The sequence below is a fragment of the Dromaius novaehollandiae genome, chromosome 1 (assembly GCF_036370855.1).
Source record: "Dromaius novaehollandiae isolate bDroNov1 chromosome 1, bDroNov1.hap1, whole genome shotgun sequence".
Taxonomy (NCBI): domain Eukaryota; kingdom Metazoa; phylum Chordata; class Aves; order Casuariiformes; family Dromaiidae; genus Dromaius; species Dromaius novaehollandiae.
Genome location: NC_088098.1, coordinates 195,674,789 through 195,698,840, shown reverse-complemented (window position 1 = coordinate 195,698,840; position 24,052 = coordinate 195,674,789). Strand labels below are relative to the sequence as shown.

The 24,052-nt window shown below is 45.1% G+C and overlaps 1 protein-coding gene across 3 annotated transcripts in view; it reads left to right on the top strand.

Annotated features, from left to right (window-relative positions):
- Positions 1 to 23,781, top strand: part of MTUS2 (microtubule associated scaffold protein 2) — a 325,349-nt gene extending 301,568 nt beyond the window's left edge. For 2 of the 3 annotated variants that reach the window (XM_064504964.1, XM_064504963.1), the window contains 6 exons: positions 6,372 to 6,477; positions 8,303 to 8,376; positions 9,908 to 10,006; positions 11,450 to 11,569; positions 15,102 to 15,199; positions 21,313 to 23,781. In XM_064504964.1, the coding sequence (XP_064361034.1) occupies positions 6,372 to 6,477; positions 8,303 to 8,376; positions 9,908 to 10,006; positions 11,450 to 11,569; positions 15,102 to 15,199; positions 21,313 to 21,529 (714 nt within the window). In that variant the 3' untranslated portion in view covers positions 21,530 to 23,781. The remainder of the gene's footprint in view (positions 1 to 6,371; positions 6,478 to 8,302; positions 8,377 to 9,907; positions 10,007 to 11,449; positions 11,570 to 15,101; positions 15,200 to 21,312) is intronic. The other variant, XR_010387294.1, reaches the window with a different exon arrangement.
- Positions 23,782 to 24,052: the final 271 nt, after the last annotated feature.

Below are 24,052 nucleotides of genomic sequence, written 5' to 3'. Positions count from 1 at the left end.
CTCTGAGTCAGATGCGGTCTGTGCAAGGGACAAACCAGTCCCAAGGTCAAGGAGAAGGCTTTATGTCTGAACACTCTGTAGGTACCAGGTGTCTTCCACGTGCATTTTCAGGCTGGTGCCCGAAGCCGGTCTGTGGGGGGCTCCACGGCAGCTGTTCTCACAATCCTCCTACCCCTTCCCTCACTACTGCACTGGGGACATCATTTACCCATTGCGCACAGGATACAAACTGCAGGAAAACAGGCTAGCCTACATTTTGCCCAAGAGAGAAAAAAAAAACAAAACAGGAAAGCATCAAAATGGAGCACAGTTGTGACTGCAGCCCAGTATCTGTGAGGTCATGTGTTTGTAAAAAGGGAAATGATAACCACTTACTCCCTGTACTTGATGTACTGTAAAACACTCCCGGGATGGGAGTGCAAATGCAACCCGATATGATGACAGTTTTATGCCACTTGTGTCCCAGCTGCCCAGTGTTAGATTTAGCATGTAATGCCCATGGTATGCCAGGGCTGGGTGCAGCCACCATCCTCACTAGTGGGCAGTCGGACAGATAGGTCAAACAGATACTCCGCATCCCAACTTGTGACCCCTAACACAAACAGAAAGGAAATAGGAAAATGTGTGGCTGGGCTGAACAGTTAGTTAGCAGCTGTATTATGGGCTGTTCTGTAGCTTTTCCTCGAAAGGGAGCTGTTGGCAAAAACTCTGTCCTCCCCTGCTCTCTAACCCCAACTTGTCTTCACTCTTCTTGTTTATTTTCTCTGCTGTCAATGGGCTTGTAATCTTTGACAGCTGATCCCAGTGAACGTCTTTGTTAAGGATGTTTCTCCTTCTTTCTCCTATGTAAGGTTTTGGGTTGATTCCTCTGTGGGGGAGTTTAAAGCACTCCCTCTGGATTTTATCCATTTTAATTGCTATGCCTCTTAGTTGTTATTGATTTGCAGTCTTGTAAAGTGCAATGAAAAGGCTTTGTGTGCCTAGGCTGTTTCATCCCGGACAAACTCCCTTTTTCTGTTTGTGCATTGATTTTTAAAGATGCATTAGAAGGTCCTGTAAATTTCTTTGTTTCGAAGGTTTTTGCATTCTAAACAAGCTTTTTTTGATCTTTTTTTCTGTACAAGGACAGAGTCTGTGCTGAGCCATGTCTTTTTGTTCTCCTTTCAGTTTATGAAAGATGGTTTTCTTGCAAACCCCCTCGAATTTCCTCCTTTGGTTTCCAAAATGAAGGAGGGGTGGGGTTCTCAAAAGACTTGGGCTTTTTGTATGCTTTTTTTTAATCCCCTTGGCCATGTCAGTGTGTCAGTTTGTCTAAAAAAAGGTAGTAATTCTAGCTGCAAGCCTTGCCTCCCTTGGATCATGAGGCATTAGCATTTGTGCCGAAATTTGTTGCACAAATCAACTTCTTGCCGCGAGAGTTTATGGCTCACCTCTACTACTCTTTGAAGTGTTCCTGCAAGCTCCCAGGACCACTAGGATGGACAACGCTTTGTTTTTTCTCAGACTGATCGGTGCAGGAGTGGGTTATATAGGTAGCACTAGCAGTAGTAAGTAAATATACTAACCTGACAATTAGTATATTTATCTATCTCATGTTCTCATCCATTATGATTCTGTTAATCACCACACACAAACAATGAACCAACTCTTTCTCTCTGTGGGGCAGACAGTTCTCCCTCCTTCCAGTCCCTTGGTTTGCTCCAGAACTCTTCAGTCTCATAATTACTGAAGTTAATCAAAATCTTTCACTCTGCTGCTTGGAAACTGCTACTGTGTCCCTAATTGCTTAGAGTTTAAGCCTGTCTTTTCAATCCATGTTTCCTTCAGCATCACATGATGAGTTTTACTAACTTTTTCCTCCTGATTCATACTCCACTGTACACTCATCCTGTGTCCAGTGTTATCCTTCTATCGCAGGAGGTTGACATGAGACAGACTGAGAGCAAGGGAACAGCAGCTCTGTGGAGCTGCTCCCAGACTGGGCAGGTTTCTGGTTGGAAGATCAGTCACCCCTCATAGCCCTGTTCTTTCTGGACCCAGATCTGGTACTCAGAATCACAGAATCACTGAGGCTGGAAGGGACCTCTGGAGATCATCTAGTCCAGCCGCCGCTGCTCAATCTCCCCACACACCCAGCAGGGCACAGCTCCTCCTTGACAGCTCACAGCACCAGGCTTACTGCTGCATTAGGGGAGCAACATGTTTTTCCATCCGTGAGTGCCCAAGGCACACATTTTCCAGCAGGTTGATCAGGATAGTCCATGGTTCAGGAGTTGTTAAGAAATGTAATTGTTCTTCTCCAAATACCTCTGACTTTATTTTGTAATGGGTGTTTTTTGAAAGAGCTCGGTATTTCCAAATGAGCAGGGAGAGGATCTGATTTACCATGTCACAGCGTGGTTGCATTTTTTCCTGCCTATTTCAATCTAGTGCATTAGAGCAGAACCACCTAACCCATGAACTTAGGAGCCCTTACTCTGGACATGAGAAAGGCCTTCTCCTTGAGCTTTCCATCTGCATTGGGGAAATTGCACCTTGCGTCCATGCAAGCAGGGATTAAGTGGATTTTGCAAAATCCTTTTAGCTGTGGATGTATGTGTAATTCTGTATCCACACATCTAACTTGCTAGTTGGTCATACCACACTCATGGTTTACAGTCATAATTTAGTCTTTCACACTTTATTGCACTGGTCACCCTTCAGTTTATTATCAAATAGCCATTGTTTGGATATACAGCTGTCCCTGTGGAGGCTCGGGTGCCTCTGAGGATAGGTACATTCTCAGCTCTTTCAGTGTAGCAAGGCATGATTGCCAACCTCATCACAAACAGATGAGATGTGGCAATGCATCCCAATATTTCTCTGTTCTTTTAACTAGAGGGCGAAATTCCAAAGTAAAGGCTGTGATATTGGCTTGCCAGTATTTCCTGCTTGTGCTGTTTAGCTCTCACTGCTGCATCCACCAACCTATTTAATTTCTCACACTAGAGGATTTTAGTTTGTCAAGCCTTGAAAACCCCATCTGAGCTTGTTTTTGTAGCCAAAAATAACTGTGACACAGGGTTTAAGTGAGTTGATCAAGGCTATAGAGTAAGTTAGTGGCAGAGCTGGAATTAGAGTCCAAAGGGGTTGATTCCAAGTGCCAGTGAAAAATTGCAGACAGGAGGTCACACTGGGAAAATAAAAGAAGTAATTTGCTTTGTGGATATGAAAATCAGAAATCCCTGGAGACCATTTGGAAACTGGAACATATTTAACTGGCTTTGTAGATAAATAACCTGCCAATGATGGTGGCAGAGAAAGCAGACCTCTTCACCTACAGAGGGCACTGGAGTCGAGCATAATCATTCCTATGGGGTGCTGCCTGGCTAATAAGCAATGAATAAAGACTTAAGCAAGGGCGAGGTAAAGAATGTAATAGTGCTCAGGAGGTATCAGTACACAGACATCATAAACAAGGACATAATGCTCTGGGAAAAGTCAGGTGATAGCCCCACTCCCATTAGTAGCCCATTGAGTCATCTAGCCCCCTGCTTCATGCAATGTATCAGCAAGATGAATCCTGCTTTGTTGGGTGAAGAATTCTTCACCACTGAGTTGTCTCTCACATTATTAGGAAAATTGCAGATTCCACGTTAAATGCCCATTTTTCATTCTAAGAGCAAGCCTTCTCCAGTCTGATTGGAAATTTTGCTCGTGTTAGGTAATCTAACAGATACATTTGACAGCTAAATGCACTGAAATAACAACTATTCCAGCCAGGACGTGCTCAGTTGCAGCATCTTTCTTCCATAATTTAACATAACAGTGGACATAAAAGCCGTGTAAGTGAAGTGACTTTGCAATGGATACTAGATTCATTGCAAAATAATAATGTTATGTTCTGCATTTCAGGATAGCACAAGTAAAGTGTTCAATGTAGGGAATAAGATCACTGTGATTATAAAAAGAAGAAAAGCAAAGCAAACCATCAATGCATAACATTCAGAAACTGCTTTGAAGGAGACTTGAAACTCTGAGGAACTGGAAATGGACTTCAAGGCTTTTCTGAAGCCATTCCCCTCTAAAGACCATCTTTTCTGGGCTGGTAGTCCTGCTTCATTTCCTCTAGGACAACTGCTAAATAAAAAAGAGCCAGGGAGCAAGTTTGAGCCCTAGACCCCTGGTTATCTGATCTGCTTAGTGGATAGGTCACTTCCAGCCTTGCTTTTGGATCTCTCTCTGCAGGAAAAATCCACTCTAGAAAGATTACTCTAAGCAGTGCAGAGGTGGTCCAGCTGGGCCGTTAGGCCTTACTCCCTGGACTGATTTTGTTTAGCAATATGGACATAACTACTGTGAAAGGTGCTGCGGCTAGTCTAAGGCTGAGGCAACCAAGGAAACAAAGCTGAAAGATGTTTCCCCCAGCTCATAGCAGAACAAAGTGGGACCTGTCTCTTGTTGCACTATATTTGTGTTGTGTTCAGCCCATACTTCAAGTCCTCTTCTAGCTGTTTACAGGGTCAAGAAGGAATTGGGTTTTTTTTGCTGTTTCTCTGATTTATAAAACTTTTTTTTTCCAGCTACACAGCTGGTTTGGGACTCGAGAAAGGCTGCTGGGCAGGATGCTCTGGAGTTTTTATAGGTACTGGAAAACCTCTCAGCAGCTTGGTCTGTGGGTTTTCCTTACATGCTCAGAATTAACTTGAATGCCAGATTTGAAGTCAGGGAGGAATTTCCACAGATCACACTGGCAGGGACTATGGGGAGGTTTCTGCCTTCCTCATCACCCATGGGTTCCCGAGGCGGTCGCTAGCCGTTGCAAAGGCCTTAGCTTGTGCTGGTGACTGTGACATTGTCTGCTCTCTCCATGTGGTACAGGGAAGTTTTTGTGACTCTTAGCCTTTAGCAGTACAGTTTGTTTTGAGGAGGGGTGCTCTACAGCTTGCAGCAGATGTCAGGTGTGAAATAGATAGGCTACAGAGATTTCTCAGAAGATGCAAGATACGTAGTTGCCTGTGGAGGCTAGTCTTGATGGCAGAGGCCAGAGGGGTCCTGGACTCCCGTGCCGAACACAGTGCCCCTGCCTTGTAGGTAGGCAGTCTGTTAGTGTGTAGGGGTTGCCAGTCTGTCCCCTTCCAAGAACATTAAATGCACTAGAAATGCAAAGGAGATGTGGGAAAGCCCCAGGCGGCAGAGCCAGAGGTGGCTATGCAGGATCTGCTAATGGCGTAATTAGGGCTGTCACCAGGGTCACTGCAGTTGTGCAGTCCCCTGGGGAACACAGGTTGCTTTGTGCAAGCGCCCCGATCATTGCCTGCTTGGGAAGTAACCAGGACAGGGTTTCCAAGGAGCAGGATACCACTGGAATCACTTCCCAGAGCGCTGTGTGGTGCTAAAGGGGAGTCACACAACTGTGCGGTGCTTATTTAACTCCATGCATGTCTCTGAAGCTAAGGCAGATCCCTGCTGCATATCAGGCTTTTGATCCTCAGAGCTCTTTTAGGTCTCTGACCTTACATATGCGTTTGTTCTTTATCACCTGTAGCCTGTAGTCAAGAATACATATATGTGCAATATGCCAATAGGACCTGAAAAGTTAAAGCAGACTTCTAAGAACTACTTTATACTTAATCTGTCTTTGTGGCTTTCTGGCATCACTGTCCTCTTAGTTACTTCCACACTAATCTGAGAACTCTTGTATCTGCACTGAAAAAGATGCTATCACATCTTTTATCAGTTTATTGGATGTTGATTCAAAATATACTCTTCAGGAGGGCATGGGAATTTGGCATTGATGACTTGGTAGGATGCTATTTTTCAAGTAAGAGTGTGATAGATCGCAATTCATTATACATGCCCACTGATAATAATTTCAATGTTTCCATAGAAATAAATATTTTACAAATATGAATAATGGATAAACACTTTCTGTGGAAGTTAATTCAAAATCTTACAATAAAAATAATTGCAGTAGAATGCCAAGAAGAAAAAAAAAAACGGGATGGCTTGGAACTGTGCATGCTTATCTAATCATCACTGAGTTAGGTAATTAATATCATTTAGATTAATAGAATGTGGAGATTTTTGAACATTTCATAAGTTGCTTATTCACTTAAGAGCATTTTGGTCTATTGCTTTCTTGTGTATCTCTTTCTTTCACCATTAAGTCAAAAAAGCAAAAATATGAGCAGCGGTGACCACACACCACCACTGAAGGAGTCATCATATCTCTGACATAATGAATTAAACTGGCTCATGTATTGAAGTGTCACACTCATTAGATCCCTTTACTGTTTCCAGCTCACTGGAGCTCTCTAATAATGGCTTGTCAGTGTGCCACAGGATGTCTAAACTTGTGTCCATGTCTCCATTTGTTGTCACTGGAACAGGTGGAAGATATCGCAGCTACACACGAAGCTGCAATGTTAGAGATAGAAAATAACCACACAGTCGCCATTGCAGTACTGCAGGATGAGCATGACAGCAAGCTTCAAGGTAATCCAAAGGCAACTCGATGCCCACAGAGACATTCCAGACCAGAAACTCTCGCTGTGGTGAGACCTTGAAAGCCTGGAGCTCCTCCTTTTGGAAAAGATGATACTGAAATTTGTGCTGGTCTATGTGCTTTCATGCTCGGTGGACCACCAGGTTCATGATAGGGCTGCGGGAGAGCTGTATGCAGTGTATACAGTGTTTAAAATGGATTCCAGAATATCTGAGGGGTCTTTGGGGCAAAGACAGGGCTTTCTCCATGAACCACTGAACAGAGTCCAAATTTCACCTCACTTCAATGGCATGCTTTTCCCAAGAGCCCACGTGCCTAGTCCTCAGACACTCAGGAGGCTAGAATGGATTGAACGTCTCTGAATTCAGGTGTTTAAAAGCCTACAGTGCTTCTGAAAACAGGACTTACCATCTTCATTAACTACAGCCTGGCAGTGCCAAGCAGAGCCACACACAGGTGCAAATCTGCACTCTAGCAGTGTCAGCTGTACTTTGTCTTACGGTCTTTCCATGAGATTTGGTGCAAAAGCCAGAGCTGTTTTCTCCCCACCACTTAGAGTCTAAACCCATGTCTTTGCACATGACTTAGCTGTCATTTCACGATCATCTATACAATCTCTCTCCTCTTATTACATGTATGCATGAGGTCTCATTTTTAAATAACTCTAGTAGGCTTTCCCACAACATTCCCCGAATTGAGTCATATTGCTTAGTTATGCACTGTATCATTCAGAAGCACACTTCAGAGCACAACATTAGCTGAAAACAGTCTGTTCCCCTCTTCGGTAGGCAGAGATGGTATATATAATACCATTTTTAAATTAACATACATATATTTTTGAAAATAAAAAGCTGTTCCTTGTTTGAGGATATTCTTAACTGTCTATTTTCGTTAGTATTTTCTGATGATAAAACTTGGCTGTCGTTAGCAAGGCTTTTGTGGCTGGAGTTTGTGCTCTCTAGGGTGGGTATGAAATGCCCTCCTGTGCATGGAAGTGGCATTGCAGCAACTGCTTTCCTGCCGGGCTGTACAGGGCCCACGGCAGAGAGCCTGAATGAGCATTAGCAGTATGAGCGCTGTAGTTGCCGCAGTTATTAGGCAGTTAGAGGGCAAAACTCCATGTTGGGGGGAAGACATAGAAAACAGAGTGGCTGTGTCCTAAAAAGTTAGGTGCCACTGTATGAATAACAGTTTTGTGTCACTGGTTCAGAGGTTAAGCTTTATTCCATTTTGATTATTAAACTTTTGGTTATTAGTAAGTGCAGAGTGGCATATTCTAGTAGTAAAGTGTATAATCACTTAAGAGAAATATAGGACTTTCTCTCTTTAGGGTCTGGCAGTCTCATTAGTTTAATAAACTTTACAGGTTATGTCACAGATTCTGGAGAAGCACTGCCATTCACATTTTTGCACCTGAATTACTACCCCCATCTCAATCTCCCCAAAGAGATTACAATCCAAACTAATGAATATATCCACTAATGCCAAAACCCTTGATTTGGGGATGCTCACCTTGAAATTGTGGATCCTCCAATTTCAGACTGAATCTTTTCAAACTGGAGTCCCTGGAAGCTGGGATTTCTGAGCAGTTCTGAAAAAGCAGGAGTTGAACACAGGTACTTGAAATCGGTGAAAGCTTTAAAAATCTTAAACCTCACAACAGTTTTCCCAAAGCCCCCCAGAATGTTACTTTTAGGGCAACCTCCATGCCTTAAGACTGCTTTCTGAATAATGCTTGGCTTATGATCGCTGGGCTCTCAAACCCTGGTTTGCTGGACTTCATGTAGCAACGTCACGTCTGTGTATTTTCTCTAGAACTGATGTCTGCTCACAACCTGGAAAAGAAAGAATTAGGAGAGAGTTTTGAAAAACTACGGCTGTCACTCCAGGTCAGTTGTTTCATTATTTCCCACCCCCTAATGATGCTGCAGAGCAGCTCACCGTGGTACAGGCAGAGGATGCAGGTCTGTCGCAACACTTAGCCACACTGCTGCTTCTCACTGCCACTTCTGATTCACTGGGATGTTATTTCATAGTATTGCTGTGAGTCCTTTTGCCTGAGCAGGTGCTGTTAAGACTCCACTGCTCCCCTGTTTCCCAGCAGCTATACAGCAAGTAGACCTTTGTACCAGGGATACTCTTGCTTCTCTAATAGCTTCTGGTCCTTCATCCGTCCAAATTGGGATCTAGCAGCGAAGATGCCTCCACCGGATTTTTCCCCATGGCTGGCTCAGCAAAATACTAACTGTATCTGAAGGAGAATAGAGGGCAAGCCTAAAGGGAGAAAGACACAACTGGATAATGAAAAGAAAAGTCCTTTTGACCCTGCTGACTGCTGGCCTAATACTGAAGCCAAGAGGAGCAAACTCTGGCTTTTCCTTCTGCGCGGCGTGGAGGGCTTCAGTGCCTGCAGCACTGTGCATTGCTTTGCCGGCGTGGCACCCTCCGGCAGATGTCCCCAGGGTATCTGCTGGATCTCCTCAGTAGCACTCATCTCTCACCGCATGGCCTTGTATCTGTGTTTTATTTTTCCTCTGTGGGACAGACCCAGCCGGCATCCTTCTCTCCATGGATCACAGAAGGAGTTTAGATGTAATCTTGATTTCATCTAGGTTATGTAATCACTTAGCTCGAATAGAGACATCTTGGTAGCAGACATCAGGAATGAAGTGACATGAATCCCAGGCCTGGTGGGCCACTGGGTGCAACAGCCCTTTTGTTCCAAACACCTGGGTGCCCAGCCCCGTGCTCTGTCAGACCATAAGGTGCACTGGCCGCGGGGCCCACAGATCTGGAGGCTGCTGGGACCTGAGTTCCTGGGGCCACAGGAGATGTGCCCCTTCACAGGGGATTTGGGGTTTGGCTTTCAGTGAGGTGCTACCTGCCGTACCCTGCTTGTCTTAATGGTGTATATCTCTGAGATGAAATGATGATTGTTTAAAGCCCGTACCATTAACTCTGGCTTACTTACTAGCAGGTTAGACTTCAAGTCTTCTGGAGTTTTGCCTTGGAAAGTGAAAGAAGCAGGGATGGGGTATTTTTACCTCCTCGTTCAGAATCTAGAGACCCTACAAATGATCTTTCTCGTGCCCATGATATAAATACCTGCTTTCCCAAAGGAGGGCATGCTTGTTCTCATCCAGCCAAAGATGATAGGGTGATTTAGCATCAAAGACATTTCGTGAACTTGTGTCAGCCAGTGCCAGCTAGCCACAGTTTTTTCTGTGGATTTTGAGATGCCCTGAGATACTGGGCTATCAAAACCTCCACTGATATTTAAGTGGCCTCATGTAACAAATCACAGCTTGCAGTGGTGGCTGAGGCATGTTCAGCTCCCCTGGTGGTTCCACTGTGCCTATTGACTTATATGGACGTAACAGCAGTGATAACAGGATGGTGGTGTTTTAATTTGTCTTCCAGGACCAGGTAGACACCCTCACCTTCCAGAACCAGTCACTTAAGGACAAAGCAAAGCGATTTGAAGAGGCTTTGAAGAAAAACACTGAGGAACAACTGGAGGTAGATGACAACTACAGTTATCAAGACACATGCTCTCAGCATGGCTCACTTTGCACTAGGGGGTGATTAGCAATGGGAATCTTACCCTAAGGGCTGAATGAGACACTTAACTTAGGTCTGAATACAAAGCTCTCTCTGTCAATGCTGTGTAATTATCCATTATTTTCTGAGTTTACTTCTTTTTCCATATTGTTTCATCTAGTGTATGTAGCTGTTTCCTGAACATTTCAGGAATACTGTCTGGTATCTCCTTCTATTCATCTTTCTCCTTTTGCACTCTTTCTCTTCATTTTTTGCCCTGCCACATTTATGTTTCTTCTTTTGTGCCCTGTGAGTCAACTTCTCTGAGGTACTCTGTATTCCCTTATTTTTTTCTGGACTTGCAGAGAACAGACCTGTCATAGGATTTATTCATTCAACTGCTGTGTATTGGGGACATGTTGTTTATTTACAGTGTGTAAGTAAGCATGCAATGCAATTATTTATCTGAAATGAAATAACCCTGAAATGAGCCTCCAAAAAAGTTGTCTTTTGATTTGGGTCATTTCAGTGGTAGAGTTCACAGCACAGCCCCATGAACAGCTGTATCAACAGGACAGAGGGGACAGTGAATGGAAATAGTGGGGTGAGTGTGGGGAGGCTTAGTAGTTTTTAGGTGGGAGAACTTCTTAGGAAAGGAGTGCAAACATCTGAAACTGGCTTGGCCACAGGAAAGAGGTAGCATCAGCCTCCCTTCCACCCCCATTGCAGTATTTAATTTACATGAAAGGACAAATTCTGCTGTGTCACAGTGATGTAAATGCCAAGTAGGACCAGACACTTCAGTGGAGTGAGTTACACTGTCAGAAATTTAAAATAGCTTAGGTCAGTGGTGATATTTAATCAATATAATGCAGAGCACAGCTTTTGGCCAAGAACTGAACCTTAACATCCCCTACATCCAAAGTTTCTGAGCAGAGGAGAGGGATATCTTATTGACAGGAATCACTGCTCTCCTTCCCACCAGGGTCTGGTCTTTGTTAACAGGTCACCAGCTCTGTGACGTGGTCATGCAGAGCAGGCGAACCACCATTGTTTTCACCTTCAGCCACCTGGCTTTCCTAAATTTCATGTTTGCACTCTTCTCAAGACTAAATCTCTGCTCAGTCATAAAACACTTCACAGTTCCCAAGCTATGACTAGGGATGAGGTTGCTGAGCAACACGGCATCCCATCCGGCTAGCCATGAGATTGGTCAACAGAAAGATACCATAAAATTAGCTACCAAGTTAAAGAGAGAGGCTAGCAAAGACTATCAGGATCCCAGTGGGCTGGGGGCCCAAGTCCAGCTGGCTCTCACAGCAATAAGACTCCTAAGCCACTGGTAGATTGGGGAAATTTTATTTTATGGTTGAAGACATATTTAGAGCTAACAAATGTCCACATCACTGGTATTTTTCCTAGATTGCATTAGCTCCATATCAGCACTTAGAAGAAGATATGAATAGCTTAAAACAGGTTCTGGAAATGAAGAACCATCTGATTCACGAACAGGAGAAGAGGATTATGGAGCTAGAAAAACTGGTGAGTTGTCATTATTCCTCCAGTGGGGACATTACAGAGATGTGAAAAGTAAAAGTGTGGTTACAGCAGATTAATTTAAAAGGGGTGAGATAAAGAAGGGGGTTGCAAAAGAACAGCAAAAGCGTTTCATAAATGGCTATACATTGTGTTGTTGCAAAGCCAACCCACACAGCTTCTTCTGCTATACTGTGCCTCAGGTTTTCTCCTAGAAAGTGGGATCTTTTCCCATCCCTTCACCCACCCGTGGTACCCTTGATTTCTCACACACATCTATTCATCTGTATTTCTTTTTTATGTGGATGAAATGCTCAGCCTGTAAGTTAGACAGCGAGGTGACCGGTGTCGGAAGAATGAGGAGGCAGAACTTCATGGTACTGCCCAAGACATAATTTTGCACGCCAGCCATCACTATATTCCCCTACTGGAGTCGGTTGACCATTTAGGTCTGGTGTACTACAAGTGGAGGAAAGGCAAACCATTTGCATCTCTCTGCCTGCTAATACAGACATCTAGGGAGCTCCCAACCTCTAGTGTGAATTAGCAATATTCAGAGAACAGTCTCTAGCAAGGCTCATGGTGAGAAAGCTCTCCAATGCTGAGGTAATGCTTGTCCACAGCCTACTCTGCGTCCTTATCCTTTGCTTGTGTGGGTCCCTAGCAAAGGATCCCCAGGTAACCATTAGTTTCACTTTTACTGGAGACGGGATTCGTTTCGTGAGGCATAACCTAGAACGACAATGAGAGTATCGTGTGGTGACAGGATGAGGCATTACCTCAGCTGGGGAGCAGGGACAGCTGGTTCAGCACAACACTCAGCAAGATTTGTTTCCATTTACGGGGAAATTTGAGAACTCCGTTGATTATTTCGCTGAACAGATGCTTGAGTAAATGGATATAGAGAAAAATGTCTCTTTACAGCTGAGGCTTGTTAACTGTGCTCCTTCCAACACCCTGCTCCTGGAGCTAAGCCAACATCTGAAAACATAAAGTGTAGTGTTATACTGAAAAAAAATCAATGGTTTATGTGGTTTCTGGTCATTTAGATGCATTTGCAAATTAATCATATATGATCACACAGTCCTGCTCCTGCCCTTTATCACAGTAAAACACTGGTTCTACTGTGGTCTAAGGGGACAACTGCTTTCGGTTTAAAGATCAACTTTTATAAGTGCTTTAACATCTACAGGGTATCTCCAATTGCTCTGAAATCTGGTGTGCCTCATGAACAAGTAGGATGGGATTTCAAATACAGGGTGAGGTGGGTGAGAGGGTCCTGAAAATACAGGGCCTGAAAGAAGCAGGGTTTGGTAAGGTTGACAGTCAGTCAGAATTGTCTTGCATGTTTGCATGGATTGGCTTGCCCAGAAGAACCTCAGCTACCCACCATTAGGAAAAACTAGAAATTTTTTTTAAAAAAGCTTGGACTTTGGTGCTGGGTAGAGCCTAATATTCATGAGGTGAGGGAATTACAGCAGGAGAAAGGATCAGCTCTTCGAGAATGAGGTTAGGTGTGGGTGAAAGGAGTCATAAGGGATATTGGAAAAAGGAATTTAGCTGTTTGTCGCCTCTGGCCTGGGCTGTGATTTGGGTGGCCTCGTCCTTCTGGGGATGTAGCAGCCTACCCTAATGCTTTGCCATATGCTCTTAGGACTGTGGACCTTCCTGAAAGGGCACTGAGACACTCTCCCTGCCGCCATATCTGAGCTGAGATCAGCAGAGACTGAAAAGAAGGCGAACCAGGGACTGCAGGGGTTTGGCCCAGGCCAAGGACTCCCTGGCATGGTGGGGATGGCCAGGCTGGTGGCCTAGGAGGAACTGCTGAAGCCGGACAGAGAGTTTGGCCATGTGTCCAGTTTGGACACTGAGGCCTGGTTCCTTGTATGCTTAACGAGGATGAGAGGGAGGTGGGAAATGAAGGTGGCAGGAGAAGGACAGTATAGGTCAAAGGTTGCGGTGGAAAGGGAAAGAGATGCACAGATCTAGTCCTATGTTTTATGGTAACATAACCACTACTTATTAAAACCACTGAGGTTAAGGGAGTAGAGAAGGTGTGTTGTGATATCTCTCTGGCACGTTGTCTCAGAGCATTGCAAAATGTGGCCATCCTTTACAGTTAGCTGCATTGGCTGGAAATGACTGCTGAAAACTGACGTCTCCACTGCAAAGTGTGAGTTATTGCTAACTCCTGTGGATAGTATTTCAGTTCTTTACAAAAGGCTGGGAAATTCAATAACCAAAAATGCTGCTCACCTGGAGATAAGGCTGCCCTGTGATATCTTGTTTTCTTCCAAAAGTGTTGAATTCAGCAAAATTCAAACTGCCAGAAAGCCAAGAACTAAGAAGATAAAGTATGTCAAGTTCAAAATTTCTGAAAAGCAGGGCATATGAGGCTGTGGTACATGCCTACAAACATCTTAGTGATGTTTTAATGCACTGCTATTGACAGCATCAGACTCTGCCCTTGAACTCTACTGAATAAAAGCTGCCTACAGTTGGACAGGATTCATTTCACCTAATTGCAATTTGAAGTTAAATGCCTAGTTTAAGCCAGTTATTTAAGCTGACACTGTCAGAGTGGAGCAGCTCACCTCAAGCTAAGACAGAGATCTAAGACTGCCTTGGCCAGTAACTCTTTCTTTCCCTGCGCTGCAGAGGGATGGTAGGCAGCTAGCTAAGGCTAGATGCCAGACATTTATCCAGCTGAGGCTAGGTAAGATCAATGATGCGCATGAGGCCACCTCACACTGTTCTTTCATCGCTTCCTCACCAAACCGTGTGTCCTTGGTGTGTGGTGAGAGTTCCTGCACTCTGTGAATGCCACAGCCTACACATCTGAGCTGAGGCACATGGGGGCTCTCAAGGTCCATGTGGACCTTTCCCTGCAGGTACACAGGAGGAGGAGGAAAAGAGATTCATATGGCCATGGCTCTCCCAAACAGCTGCCTCTCTTATTCAGCCCAACCACATGTAGCCCAGAAATTGCACCTCATCCCCACGGCTACTGCTGTCAAGAGGGGGCGAAGCTAAGAGCTTATGGGCATAAAAGTTGGCTGTCTTTCCTGGTTTTCAGAAACTGAGGTCTGGCATACCTTGATGCTTGCTTCTTCATCTCCAGGGGCTTGAGTGTCATCAGTGGCAATGTTTGGCAAGGCTGAGAGCAATGGATGGCAATAGTAGCTCTGGTGGAATGACTTTTGTGGTGAAAGGTGTGGGGGCACCACAGGGGAAGATGTTTTATTCATGTTGGACAAGATTAAGATGTTCCTCCTGCTCAGTTATAAATGAGGCCTAATTCAGCTCTGCCTCCCTTCAAGGTTGTGTTGATGACTCCACTTACTTCACCAAAATGACATGGTGTGAGTCAGACCTCTAACACTTGCACAGCTGCAGTCAAAATGACCACCTTCATCTATCGACAAATTTTAGACGTTGCTATAGGGATAAATGTACTCCTTCCCTAGGATACAGAACAAATCCTTTTGGATCAGGTGTTGAGACTTCTTCAGACTTAACAAACTCTCCTTTGTTGCAGGCTGAAAAAAATTTAATCCTGGAAGAAAAAATCCAGGTGCTGCAACAGCAGAATGAAGACCTCAGAGTCAGAATTGACCAAAATACCATCGTAACAAGGTTTGTGATTATTTGCAACCTGTATGAGCTTGACAGAACACTGTAAATTATAACCACACATGGCTGACACTTAGTTCATAAGAAAAAAACTGTGTATTCCCTCCTGGAAGCATATTGTCATCCCCACTGCTTATTTTGTTAACAAATCCTTTTATATTAAAGTCTGCTTACTTTAACATGCGGAAGGCCGCATATCTAACTGAAATTATTTTCATGATTTTGACATGCTGCTAGGATCAAAATTCCCGGTTGATTCTGATTCCAGTGCCAGTATTGTGAAACCCTTGTGTCAGCGAGTAGCGAGCACTGGAAATGCGGCAATTTCAGGAGAGAGATCCTAGCAGTGCCACTGTTACCCAGGCAGCATATGCTTTGGTATTGTATTGGTGGTGGTTTTTTATTTGCGCTGTCTAATAACCTGACAAGGCTGATCAGGAGAGTTTATAGTCTAGCGAAAGACAAGGGACCACAGCTGGAGCCAGGCAGAGGGGGGAGATCAAGGAGAGATGATAGAGCTGAAATTTGCCTCAGCACACCAGCTACCTAACTGTTGTCAGTTGTTACCAAAAATGATGCCATTGGCCTAAAATGTGATTTAGGTTTTTGGCTGACCTTTTTAGCTTTTAAGTCTCATCTCTGATTTAAATTTAGGTTTTTCTTTCTACTCTGTCCTTTAATAATGATTTAGCCTTAAAAAGAAACAATTTGTCCTGCATGTAGATGTATAAAAAGGCAGTATTGCTTGTACTAACATTCAGAATGGCATGAGGGTTGAGATGGCATCTCACCTAATCTTAAATATCTGTCTGAAATGCACATGTCACTGTCTGAGCTGGTTGCCTACAGCCCTTCTGTGATTGGGGAAAAGAGGAATATTTAAAGCCTGGTTCTGACCTGTTTGGGACATCTGCTTCCGGGCTGGATGAGTTGTGCTCTGGGAGTGTCAGTCTCTCTCTGTGCCTGTAAAAGCAGCCTGGGTGATGGGTTCGGTTCTTGGCCTCCACGTTGTAGGTGCCTATCTCCAGCTGGGCGGATAGCCTCTATATTCCCTGCTGGGATATGGGTGCAGTGCTTTGCTTCTAGATATAACTTTGCAGGTACTGTTTTCAAAACAAGTCTTTTGGGAGAAATTCTTAATTTGAGATTGAAAGTCAACTGAAAGGCCAGTCATTTTCGATAGTAACATTTTCATGACTGCTGTGACAGTGCCAGGAAAGGAGCCTCACACAGAGACCTGGACCCTCTTGTAGCAGGGAGGTCCAGTCCCCCTTAGGTGAGTGCTGGGGCTTAACACCAGGAGGGGACAGCTGGGCTGACAGGACTTACAAGACAGTGACAGGATAACTGTTGGCTCCAGGGACTGGCATCAGTATGCCAAAGCTGGCAGTCAAAAGCATAAATACTCCATTTTACCCAGGGATTTCCAACCACAGCCAAGGGCTCCAAGGAAGGGAGAGCAGCCCTGTAGCTAGGTCATGCCCTGGGTTTGGACATGAGATCTCCACAGATCCTCTGTCTGAGACTCCCCCAGTGACTTTACTAAATCGCCTGGTTGCTCGAGGTTGCAAATTCTCCCTCCCACTAAACTTTGGTCCTTCGGGCTGAGGATGTCTGAAGATGGTATTTTCTCTAGCCAGCAACACCCTGGAGATGGAGACGACCAGCAGGTGATTGGTCTCCTTTGACCTCCTGGTTCTCATAGCCCTGGCACCTCCTTACATTCAGATCATTTGGAGGAAGTTTTAACATGAGTCAAGGGCAGGGCTCAAGCAGCTGCCTCAGATCCCTAGGACATCACTGTTCCCCTGCGCACCTCTGTGATTTCATGGTTGTGATTCCCACTGTGATTTGTCTTGTCTGGTTAAATTGTCAGTTGGCTGGGACAGGGACAGTGACTGGTAATAACTTCTACAGTGCTGGGGTTAAAGCGTTTCCCAGCTAGGTTAGAGTCTCTCAATAGAAGATACATCTCAAGACGTAAGATTTGCTTTTACATAGCCTGTCCTTCTCCTTTTGCCTGAATGATAAGGAGGAGTCGAATGGGCATGTGTATCTTTTATAAGCCATGATGCTGTGTCTATCCATCTTCCTCCACATGATGCAGCAGAGGAAGGCGTGGGGTGGCCTAGCATGCATAGGGCTTTCTGAAGCATGTCAGCAGCACTGCTCGCAGGAGCGCCATCCCGCCACGGTGGGGAAAGCCGTCTTCGTCTCAGGGCCACATGAAGCCAGCCTCTGCCTGTCTTCAGTCACATCACGTCAGATGAGGCAGCACAGATGCCCAGCACAGCATGTGCGAGGTTAAAGCAAGCAGCAACCCTTTCCCCTAGGTGCGTGCCAAAGCAGGTTGCTTTCTGAGGACATGTCTGCATGCTCCACGGCTTATTATTACAGCTGTGGGGCTCTTTCATGTTCAAATGTCTCTCTGGATTGCCTACCTGTCATGCCAGATAGCCTGCAGCCTGCCTCTGCCAGCAAATTTCAGTGTGTTTTAGTGCTATAATGTCCCCTGCGTGAGAGACTCCAGAGTCCACCGTGGTACTGGGTGTCATGCCATGCATCCAGCAAGCAGCATTAAATGTATAGCAGGCTACTGTGCTCGGAAGCACTGATGTCCAGGTTTGCCCCCTGTCCATGCTGTACCTTTGGCAGAGGAGAGAGCTGGCCTCATCACAAGTGCTCTGAGGTCTGTGCTGGTGAGATGAGCCTATTGCCAAAGCCCAAACAAGCTTTTACAAGCTTTGAGAGCCAGTCACACATTCAATACTGGCAGCTCATATGCATTGGTTTTTTTTTTTTTCTCAGCACATGCTGATGGGAAAAGGGTATAGCTGGGCTCTGTGTATAATTTTTATAGTCTGTCTTGCTAGGTACTGCAAAAGAAAAAGCAATTCCATGTGTAGCAAAAGGTTTCTTATGGAGCTGTTTCTCCAGGGTGAGCTCCCATGTGGACTTTCTCATGCCTTTTAGACTGTGAGCTCATGCCACAGCTGTTTCCCCAATGGGACCATGAATAGGATCTTTCTTCTCTACCAGGCAAGCAGCTTTCACAGAATTTCTACCAACTCATATCATTTAATCCTCTGACTTCGTTGGCTGCTGCTGAATCTGGTTCAAAACTTACATGGGAGTGAGAGGACACATGCATGATCAGAGGAGCTCCATTTCTGTGGGAAACTAAGCTAGAAAAGCTGAAATCCTTTAAAAATATCTTTAAACAAAATCCCCTTCCTCCACCCTCACCCCCAGAGAGTTTTGATCACACAAAGAGAATGAGCCAGCAGTCCGTGACATCTGCTAAGGGCTGTAGGCTATGCCTAATAACAGAATTGGGCAGAATTTAGCATCTGTATCCAAAATCCACACCCAGCTGCTACTGAACCCTGGAAATACCTAGGGGCATTTTAGGTGCTCCCCTGTTTATTTCTAAAAATTCCATATTGCCTGAAAAATCAGCTTAGGTACGTGTCCGGAGCTGCTCCAGCCTGATTGCAGCAGGACCTGGTACATGCTTAAGCATAACTGGGATGCAGAAATCAGGTGTTCCCTCTGGGAGGGCTTAATCCAATAGATGTCCCCAGAACATGGCCTAAACACACCCCGATCACTCCCGCACTCTGCTTTCACTGCCCCATTTCTTTTAAAAATAGTCAGCTGGTTTGATGAGAGCAGACTGGCCATAGCACTCCTTGAGGTAGTGGTGCCCAGAGATTTCCATGTTCCACCTCCCAGAGAGCTATCAAGTTACAGGGTATTCTGAGGAAAACACCTCCTTGGTCCTCACTGGTGATGTTTTCCTGCTATGGCAGCCAGGAATTCAGGGTTCATGAGGGCCAGGAAGGAAGGAACTGAAGAAGGACTCCATAGCCTTGCAGCCATATGCAGAGCAGAGGGAAGACCTTGGATCTGAGCTGCATCCTACGTCAGGACACCAGCTGGAATACATGATGAGTGTTGGAAGCAATAGCTCCTTTGCCTTTTGAGTGCTGCAGCAACTGGTTGGGAGAATCAGGGATGTGGTGGCTCTCACTCTCCTCTTCGCTCCTTCTCCCCCTCTCCACAAATGCTCTGTCCCTTCTGGCACAGCTCCAGTGGCAGAGTTCAGAAACAAGGGTGAGAGGTACAGCTGGCAGTCTGATTTTTTCCTCAGTCAAACAGAAGAGGATCTAAAACCCAGGGCTACCCTTTTTCAGGTACTGCTTTAGCTGTTGTACTGCTCTGTAAAAGATGAGGCAACTTTACCAGCTCCTCTGGGTTGTGAAGTCCTGCTGGGCAAAGGTGGCTGTAGCCAGGCATTGAAGCCAGGGAAAAAGCAGGATTTAAAGAGCACACCTGCACTTTGTGCTGCTCATTGGTTAGCTGAAGTGGTGCCCTAACTAGAGTGAGGGCTGCTTTGGGTTGCTTTCTGAAGTCCCTTTTTCTCCAGGTGCTGGAAAGAGAGCCCTATTCAAGCAGTTGCTTGTGTAGGGAGCCCAAGTGCTTAGCTCAGGGCTCTGGGCTTCACCCCAAGGTGAAGCCTCCCCAAAGGCTTTTAGGCATATTTCTGTGTAGAAATTGCTGGGCCAATTAACAGGTTCTGTAAGCAGAGGTCAGAAACCCATGCTGGGCACCTGAGTGTGTTGAATGGGAAGAGGCAAATGCCCCAATCAGCTTTATTACACAGTAGCACTAACAGGGGCAAAAACAACTCAGCCACAAGCAAATATTCATTAGGAGGGGGCCTGAGTTAAGTATCTAGGTGAGATTAGGTTTCCAGCTCTGAAGTCCTCTCCAAGACCCAGGTGCCCAAGGCTGGATCGGAGCATCAGGCAGGCGTGGACTCCGGTGTGCTCTGCGGTTCTGGCAGTGGGAGACCCCATGGGGCTGTCTTTGGCTCCCACCCTGCCCACTAACCCACTTCCTCCCAGTGAAGGCCAATGCTGGTGTGTGCACACCCGCATCCTATCTCAGACTATATTTCTGGGCCTCATTCTGAGAAGCATTCCTGGGTCCTATGATTTATAGATATCCTACACAGTCCTTTTGACGAGTGATAACTGGCTCAGTCTCTCACAAAGCAGGCAGTGGCCATGCCTTACTCTGGTGAAAAAGCCAGGTAGCTCAAACACTTGCTCCAAAATTGGTTGGGATTCAATTTCGGGAGGTATGACCACGTAGATCCTACTCAGGTCAACTGACAGGCAAGGCTGCAAAAAGCCATTCCTAAGCCAATCTGTTCACTAGGAGCAGGATGGGCTGTGCCACTGCTCCATGCTGACTGCCAAACACTCACCATATGCCAAGATTTGTGATGTTGTGTTTGCACGCTTCACACTCCAGGTACAATGAAAGTCTCTGTATACCATTATGTATGCCTGCTCCATCCCCTCTGTCTGTGTGAGTGAAGAACCCTGTTCTTGCAGTGCATCACAGCCTTGTATTTTAGCAACTTTTGAATATACATATGAAGAAGCAAATACACTAACTTTTTTAGCAATTTCTGATTTGTGCTCCATTTTCTATATGAGAAAGTATCCATTTCTAAGCTCTTCGGAGCGTGTGGTTAATGCGTGGAAGTCCCCAGCACTTTTGAATGATATGCATGATGCCAACAGCTACACAAGGCAGCAGATGAAGGCCAGGACTCATCCCATCTAAGCTTTGGTGCCTGAGCTACCTCAGAGATGTGTTGAGCTAAGACACAGGCATCTCTGGAGTTCAACTCAGACATTGGAGGACTGCCATTACCTCTGGAGATGCTTCTCTCGCTCTCCTCTGACAGTAGAGAGACCCTGGGACAACTGTGTCCCCAACTTGGGCAGCTCAGCTACAGGCTTGAGGCAGATGGGATGAATTGGAGGTAGGTGCTTGGGATCCTCACTGGCTCTTCCTCTTGCACAGCACTGACGCAAAGCTCCCTGAGCTAGTGCTGAGCACTTTGATGTCAGTGGTGAGCCAGAAGCCTCCAAATGTGAAACCCAAAGAATTCTGCTTAGAAACATCTAAGGAAACCCGCTGCTGTGCCCACAGCTGGTATAAAACTTCTCCTGGGCTGGGGATAACAGCTCATTCGATTCTGGTGTTTGCTGTAATGCCCTGTGGAACCTTACGTGATGTGTTGCTTCCATCTCCAGGCAGTTGTCAGAGGAGAATGCTAATCTTCAAGAATACGTCGAGAAAGAAACAGAGGAGAAGAAGAGGCTGAGCAGAACTAATGAAGAGCTCCTTTGGAAGCTGCAGACTGGAGAGGCCATGAGCCCTGTTAAACTCTCTCCCACATCTCCTACTCCTATTTATCGCTGCTCATCAGGGCCTCCCACTCCAGCAAAAGTCAGCACTGTGCCGAGATGACAGTGCCACCTGCGTGCTCAAGATAACCTGGCTTTTATGCGTGTTTCCAATCTGCTGAATGTTATCATCCAAGGAAGTATTGCCAACAATACGCACACAGGATTCGTTACTGCAAGCATGCTCTGTAGCTGCATAGCTTTACACTAGGCAGTGTACTCTTACAATCCCGGTATAGGAGCTCCTGGTTCCGGCATGCTGATGTGTTAGGATAGCATAACCAGTCTAGTATGATGTGTAAACATTTTAACTGTGGTTAGAGCCAAAAGAAGGAAAATACTACTACTAATGGTTCGTCAGAATGAACTTTCGCTGCAGTATTTCAGGTTAGTTACAAACACAGTTCAAGTTGTGGGTATCTCTATATGTGTGTCTGTGTTTATATACATGTATGTATTGTACCTTTATACCTATATATAGACGCACACACATATATACGTAGTTGAAGATGTTCTGAATTGCATTTTTTATATTATTGGATACTATTAAGTGCTGATATATTTTCATTACAGTCAGCATTTTTCTAACTCGTGCCTAAGACTTGTATCTAAACAAAATGCATTTCTGTTTGGCCTCCCAGGAATATTTCTACCCAAACTAGAAGAAAGTTACACAGAAGTAGAAGCGCCTTGCAAATGACCACCAAGTGGTACTCTATATAACGTGAACACCAGCGACTTTGAAATTCTGAAACAGTACTGCCTTCAAAACCATCACCTTTGTATCGAACACCAGATAGGATACATATACCATTCTCTGATTTTTAATTCTTAGCATCAATATTGTGAGTGGATATAGGCTAGAGAAGAGGAACCTGAGGGTTTTAGTGAATTTGGTAGAGGTTACTGGTTAACATGTTTCAATCTTAGTGACTTTAAATCTTACTTAGATCTATCTTGTTTTAACTTGATGTGTTTTGGATACAATCAAAATCTCTGGCTGTAGGTTCCTGTCCATGTTGATTTATTTCAAATCCAATAAGCAAGAAGGAGAAAACAAATTGCTCATACTTTGATCTTTGCTGGCCAAGAGGTTCCCAGTATTGGGACCAGAAACGGGAGTGCCTGCTAGGGCTCTAGCTTCCTCCTGGCTGAAACAGCAAATGAAACACATAGGACTACATGGGAGCAAACAAGGTCAGATTTTTTCCTTCCATATTTATATATTATTTCACATTGCCAAATTTTACCCAAAGTTACAGAGCACTTTTAAGATTCGTGGAAGAGATTTGTCAAACTACCTTTAACTTCTTTGCCTTGTAGCAAAAAAATGTGCACCCATTTCCCTTGGCTTTCCCCCCCCTCTCCCCAGGGCACAGCTATGCCACATGCGTGGGCTGCAGAAGGGGCTGCAGCGGCCGGTGCTGCACGTGTCTGGCTCCAAAGGGCTGTTCCTGTGCAGACCGTGACTTTCCCAGGGGTACAGCACCAAGGATGGGAAACAGCTGGTCCAAACCCTCACGACGCCAAGCAGAGTCTCTGTCGGAAAGAGCTAAAGGGCCCCCGCTGGTGCTGTTAGCAAGCATGGGGCTGGCAATGGGCTGGTTAGGATTAGATTAGGCTGGTGTGGAAGTGTGTGCTGTAGCACAGCTCTTGCAGTTGACTCTCCCACCCGTAAGAGAGAAAAATCCCTTAGCATAATTCAGAAAAAGAAGATCTATGGGATGCTTTTATATTCAGCTTGTGGCCAAGAACCTGCATATGTTCCTGCTTTGAGCAGTAGGATCTAAGTAAGCGAGAGACAGTATGTGCAGAAAATACAGGATGTGGGAGCGCTGCGAAAGAGAGTGGCTCTCAAATAAGGGGGGGGGGGTGTGTGTGTGGTGGATCAGGTGCATAGACACAGGCACACCCAGGACTCGTGTGAGCAGAGGTGGGGTTCAGTGGTGCTGTAGTACATGAGAACTGAGGCTCGGCTTTCCTGGGAAGTACTCAGGATTCACAGACTGCAGCTTAGATACAGCTTCAATCACCGTCAAAGCGTCTGTGGCCCATTCCATGACATAAAAAAGATGGGGTTTTTTTCTCTTTTTTTAAGAAAAATTTATTTTTGTAGCAGCTTTTGCATGATACTGTGATACTGAGTAAATTGAGCATCTTGTTAGAATAGATCATGCCACGCCGACTACCACTGTTGAAATGCATTACTAGATTTTAATGTGTCCAGCAAGTATGACCTGAAAGTAGGATAGATATTTAACATGCACATATGCACACAAAGCCCCACCTTGCCAAGTATAATTTTAATCTCTTTCACAGAGATGCACTTGCTAAATGCACAGATATTCTGCAATACCTACTGCATTGTCATGTGTCAGTCTGGTGCAATGCGTTCTGATACAGTAAGAGTTGTTACCATGATGCTAATCTGAACTTTTCCATGTTATACACACTAAAACATATTGTCAGCCTGGGGTGTGCTGGCTGAGCCAGTCCCTTTCATTTCTTCATTGTTTTCCTCTATTTCTGGTGCTTTCCTTATTCCTCTGTTGGCTGAAATTCATAGGCAACAGATGCTTCCTGCAGC